The sequence below is a fragment of the Vicia villosa genome, linkage group LG4, assembly GCF_029867415.1.
Source record: "Vicia villosa cultivar HV-30 ecotype Madison, WI linkage group LG4, Vvil1.0, whole genome shotgun sequence".
Taxonomy (NCBI): Eukaryota; Viridiplantae; Streptophyta; class Magnoliopsida; order Fabales; family Fabaceae; genus Vicia; species Vicia villosa.
Window position 1 is genome coordinate 182,983,419 of NC_081183.1, and position 6,329 is coordinate 182,989,747.

At 33.1% G+C, this 6,329-nt stretch overlaps 1 protein-coding gene across 1 annotated transcript; it reads right to left on the reverse strand.

The window, feature by feature from the left end:
• Positions 1 to 2,065, reverse strand: LOC131600491 (protein LATERAL ORGAN BOUNDARIES-like). Its single transcript, XM_058872648.1, has 2 exons — positions 1,853 to 2,065; positions 1 to 740 (listed from the first exon to the last, which is right to left on the reverse strand). Exon 2 carries the CDS (start codon positions 719 to 721, stop codon positions 188 to 190), a length of 534 nt encoding a protein of 177 aa, XP_058728631.1. The 5' UTR covers positions 722 to 740; positions 1,853 to 2,065; the 3' UTR covers positions 1 to 187.
• Between the last annotated feature and the right edge of the window lie 4,264 nt (positions 2,066 to 6,329).

Sequence of the window (6,329 nt, forward strand, 5' to 3'; positions counted from 1 at the left end):
CAAATAAACTTTATTAACCATACGGTAGATCTTCAATCACCTAGATAAAAGAGTCCAATAATTAAGGCTACATATTTATAGCCAGAGTCCAGAATAGATTCATATATAATATCATCACGCCATAAGAAAATTGCAAAACATATCTCAAAATGTATAAACCCTAGATGGGTTATATACTAAACTTAATTCACAATTGATTTCCTCCTCCTCCACCCTCACTCATGTCCTCTGATGAATTATCAGTCCAAGGAAGAGAATAAGGAAAAGAAGAATAAGTACTTCCACTAAACTGTCTTTGTGGCATTTGCTGAACTGACACCATCCCCGGTGGCACAGGAAGAGATGACGGCGGTGGAGGTGGGGGGATATCAGTAAGAGAATAGCGAAGGAGATCGGTGTTAGCAGCATCAAGCTCCTTTTGGAGCCTCTGAACCTGTCTTTGAAGAAAAGAAATAGCACCTACACAGCCATAAACTGGATCCCTCACTCGTGCTTCGGCTTCGTAGGCAAGTGAGTTCACTGCATCCTCTCTTTGGTGTGGAAGGAGTTCGTTGAGAAGCTTTGTGACATTGCTAGCACCAAATATTTTGTGCACGTTTGCAAATTTTTGTGGCTCTTCTGGTGGAAAGTAAGGTGCAAAAATGCATCCTGGCATGCATTTTCTCCTCAAAAATTTGCAGGCGGCACAAGGTGAATTGTATGAGCTGGATGATGATGCCATTTTTCTTAACTTATATTCACTGCATGTTACAAATAATTAATGGCATGATTAACTGAGATGTTTAGAGTTCAGACATAGGCTGAATTTGAATAATTATTTCTATATTCATAATTCATCCTTAATCTTTAACATACAAATATATACATGCAAAGAGAATATGCTAGCTGACTTAATTTGAGAAATATTTTGTACAAATATTTTTATCTTTTGTTTCTTATTTACTTTTCATCAAATGATAAAACTGTACAAGATCATGGCCCTCTTTGATGGTGGACAAGATGGATTATCACACAGGAATTAAAATTTATCACCATTAAATTCTAGTTAAATAAGGCCTTATAAAATATATGTATGTCACTGATAAAACTTAAATAAATAAGGTCTCAATTTAATTTGTCGGAGCTAAACCGCGATTAATCTACGCATGCGACTAATCTACGCAGATTCTCCGGAAAAAGACCACTGTGTACAAGATGTGTTAGGTCAAAAAGTAACAGTTTTCCCTTATAATTTCAACAACAATGGCAAAATGGTCATTAGATTTTCTTTAATTATTAATATTATTTTTCTTTACTTTTTTAAAAACATTTCTGAAAAATATTGTTTCTTTCCTCTTTCCCTTTACCAATTTAGATTCATTTGCTAGAGAAAATCAACGAAAGAATTCCTAATTAGTCTCATCTTTCAAACATGAAAGTGCTTGCAAAGGTTTGATATGAATTTGTCCTCAATTATAAGGGTTTGTTTTCATCTTCATTAATTCCAAATTAGGAAACATATATACACACTACCCTACATATATAATTTACAACACTTTGCATTCCCTCTGAGTTGCATGATCAAAAGTACCAATCTATAATAATTGCCTTCTGAAATTAAATCAGTTTGAGTCAGGGATCTGGCTAATTATAGTTCATTGACTACACCAAAAACTTAAAAAATGGAAAAGCCCTAAAAAGTGTTGTCAATTATCATCTACAATAATTTATTTAAAAGAAACAAAAACAGAAAAAGAACTATACATGCATAAGGAAAAGGAAAATAAAAGAAAAAGAAGGAAGACACATGAACATGAATTTACCTGTTTATGATACAGGTTTCTTTGAACAAAATAAACTAAAAGGAAAGTACCTTTTATCCTTCAGAACTCCTTTTTTTTCTCTCCAAGAGAGAAAGTAGTCTAAGCTAAGAGAAGAAACCCTAATTGAAAGAGAGGAAATTAAGATGAGTGAGTGATAGTGAGAGGCATAGAGAGATAGAGATAGAGATGTGAAAGGTGATATAAGTTAGTGGAAAAAGGTGATAGCTAGTAGAAGGGAAAACAGAAACAGCATTGAGTGGATGGAGAAGGAAAGGATGCAAAAGACAAAGGTAATAAATGGAGGTATATAGACTAGAGAGAATAACCTATGATGTTGTTGTTTATAGACTAATAATAATATCAACAATGTGAGGATGTCTTGCATTCTCAATCTTTCTCTAACTATGTACTCAATCAGATTAACCTTACTTTTTATTAATCAGTTTTGTTTAGCAGGAAATCATGCTCTATAGCTTGTTAGTTAATTAGGATTAATTATGGAATTTTTGTTGATCTTAGTTTTCTTAGTTATAAGACTATTACTAATAAGGATGGTTTCTTTTGCTGTTCAAAATCTTTTAGTCTTTTCTGCCAATAGAAAAATCTTTTAATCATCCAATTTCGTTATTCTAATAATTACATATGAACTGTTAGTCTCACACCGATTATTGATGACGATTTCAAAAACACTGAGAGAATCTACACAAGTCTGATTTTTTAATTTTAAACCTACGAAGGAATGATAAATTTGATCCAAACTAATCTTCTAAAGAGATAAGGAGATAAGACTTGCATAACTTTCTTGATAAATAATTTTTTTCATTTTATTGTTAATTTTGTTCGTAACAATAATTTTAAAGGAAACATGGAATTTTTTAGAGCAATTTTGTTTACTAACAAGGCAATTTACTCTTTTATTTAAAGAAAAATTATCATTTAGAAAGTTTTTAAAGGACTCCAGGATTTATCGGTCCGGTCTGGATATTTGCTATCCCGAGAACCGGACCGAAATAGTAATCGGGTGAATCCGACCGGACCGAAACAGTGATGGATCATTTTTTTGGACTGAAATCGGACCGTTATTTCGAATATCCGACAAAAGTATCCAATTAATATCTAATATAGTATCCATTTTTGGTATAAGACAAAAAAATTATCCATTTCTAGACCGAGTAACATTTCGGCCGGTCCATTGGTCCGGTTCCAATGGACCGATTCTCGGGTGGTTTTCCGGTTCTATAGGTCCAATATGAGCCCTAATTACACCTAGAGTTAATTGAATATAAATTCACTATTTTTTTAATAACAAATAGAAACTACATATTAATAAAACAAAAAATTACAAAAAGAACAAAAGAAAATAGCAGCAACAATGTGCAAGAGCAGCAAACGCGTCAAAAGGCCAAAACAAAACCATAACAACAAAAAGAAAAGAGTGAAAATTCACTAAAATAAAACACCAAGCCAACTAGAACAATGATGGAACCTATTGAGTTACTTCGGGCACAACAGACTTTTAGAAAGACGAAGTTGAAAGAAAGAAAAACACTACCACCTGTACAAAAAGAAAGGAGGCCAGCTCGCCAACAACACACCCTTAATAGCCAAGTCATTTGAGTTGGTCTCGATCCGACAATTGGTGGTCTGGACTATTTGAAAAATACGAAATAATGTTTTGTTTTGTAGGAAAAATTTATCGGTTAATCACCGAATATCTATGATTATTAGCTTGACGTGGAAGTGGTTACATGGATTCCCTACTTCACATCTTATTACTATTCTTATTATTGCTAACTCTTTTAAGTAAGCCCCCATATGTTTTAAACGAACTTGTTTAAAAAAATTCATTTGTTTGTGATGAAGATTATACCCACACGCGCTCGAGAGATGCTTTCCGCTTTGGGTATTGGTTTTGAGAAATCAAGGATAAGTATTTGTTTTTGTCGTATTCACAAGGATAAGTGTGATATTAATGTCGTTCAATAGTTACTATGATTTTAAGCGGAAGTTTGCTCGTTTGAAAGTTTAAAGTTACAAAATATAAATTGATAAATGATAGATAAAGTTCCAGAGATATAATAACTTATTAGAATTGAATTTCATCCACCTAGAATATGTAATTTACCGATCAATTATATGCAATCTAAACATTCATCATTATCATCACGTATCGCTCACAACAGAGTTTATGTCTAAGCTTCTGATGAGGTTTCAACCTTATTGTGTTTAATTGACGACCTCTCAGCCTATTAAACAATACACACTACTAAAAATAAGACATTTGGTTAAAGGATTTTACATCAAGTTTCAAGATATATGATATGAAAAATATTTGTCAAATGATTTTACATTAGATTTCATAACAATTTGAAGTGAAAAATATTTGATTTAGGGATTTTACATAAGGCATTTATTTCTACTGATGTGAAAAATAACACGGTGGCACTTTGGTAAGTAAAATGAAATTTTGTTATAAAGGATTTTACATCGGGCTTAGATTTGCACCGATGTGAAAAGTCCACTGATGGAAAATATTACAAGGTGCAGTTTCGTAAATAATATGAAGTTTTGTTATAACAGATTTCACACCCGGCCTGGATTTGCACCCGATGTTAAACTTGGGCCTTTACATTGGGCCTATTATCAACCGATGTGAAATGTCTTCATTTTTCACTAAAACCCTAATATGCCTTACAAACACCAAAATCATTTTGTTTTGTTACCTCGCCTCCAATAACATTAAACTATATGTTCTTCATATTTCACCGAATCCTTGTCGTTTCTTCATCAATCTCCCTCCGCAGTTTTGTTTCCTCGCTGTTTCTGCATCAATCTCCCTCTGTCGACCTTCGTTCGCTCGCCCTGTTCGATCTCTATTCAATCTCCCTCCGACGAACCTAGCCGCGACGACACCTTCCATTCGATCTCCCTCTGACGAATCCTCCTCTTTGTGGCCATCACCACGACTCACGCTGGAACATCCCAACTGCCGAGGCAGGTTCGCTCATATTTTTGTTGTTTATTTCGGCTTATTATTCTTTTAAAACAAGTTGGTATCTTCATAACAACAAGTGGATCTATTCAATCTATTATGCTTTTGATATACAAATAAAACAAAACAAGACATTTATAGTGAGGATCATCCGCATTTTTTATGGTCTTTGACATGTGTGGTCTAAGTTTCGATAATTTATCTTATTATTCCAGCTATTTTATAGAATTTGGCGGGTCCATGATTTCACCATGGATTTTTTTTTCAACTCAATAAAATAGTACTAGTTTGATTAAAGTTCCATTAAGATTTTCAATGTTCCCTACAGTAGTATACAAACAAACTACGTAGTCACTAGTAACTATTTAATTATATAATGATAGATGATTGACCAAGATTAACTAATAATACACCAAATTTGTTAAGGATGTAAATAAGAGAGAACCTAATCTACAAAGCAAGCAAGGAATTTAGTTACATATGAAGAAGATTATATTAATTGGTATATACGACGTTAATTACTATTATACAGTGGTGAACTCGTGCTTAGTTATCTCATATTACATGCTTAGTGGAAACATAGATATGAATCGTAGTTAACTTGTTATTAACTTTGTATGCATTAATTTAGGAACATAGGTATGAATCGTAGTTGGATGAGAGCTAATCGATTAAGTGCTAAGTACGAACATGGAGTGTTGGATTTTCTACAGCTTGCTAAAAGTAATGCTGAAAAAAACTTCCTCCTCCTAAAAGTAATGCTGAAAAAAAGTCTTCATGTGCTTTTTCTCTGTCTATGTGTTCGTTGTGCAAATCAATAACTAAAAATTAATAAGAAAGAAATTATAGATCATCTAATTTGTGAAAGGATTTGTCAAATTTATACACAATGAATATGTCACGGTGAAGTAGTAGCAAAGTCAAATGTGTCCCAAAGAGATAATGTTAGTGTAGAAATGGATGATCGTTTCAAAGACATTATGCGTGATATTGGACAATATTCGTTTAAGAGATCACGTGCCTATGTTACTTTATATAGTGATAAGGATAAACCTTTGTACCCGGGATGCACATATTTTACACGTTTGTCAGTTGTGTTAAAATTGTTTAATTTGAAGGAAAATTATGGGTAGACTAACAAAAGTTTTACTGAATTGCTTGAATTATTGACACAAATGCTTCTAGAAGTTAATGTAATGCCAAATCGTTATTACGAGGCAAAGAAATTATTGAGTCCGATGGGTTTGGAGTATAAAAAGATACATGCATGCTCTGATGATTGCATATTATACAGAAAAAAAAGTATGTAAACTATAATCATTGTTCGAAGTGCAAGTCGTCACATTACAAAAAGAAATATGACGATTCTAGTGATGATGAGGTGCTCAAAAATGGTCCTCCCGTGAAAGTGGTATGGTACTGTCATACCCCAAAATTTGTCCATCATATTTACTCATATTTCAGTCTATCTAACTTTCAAATGCTTTTCCCACTCTTTTCAAATACTTTCAAACAAGGCTACGCTTATTTACAAG

What these genes read in the sequence shown, in the direction of transcription:
- LOC131600491 (XM_058872648.1), bottom strand. Translation starts at nt 721, where the DNA reads ATGGCATCATCATCCAGCTCATACAATTCACCTTGTGCCGCCTGCAAA.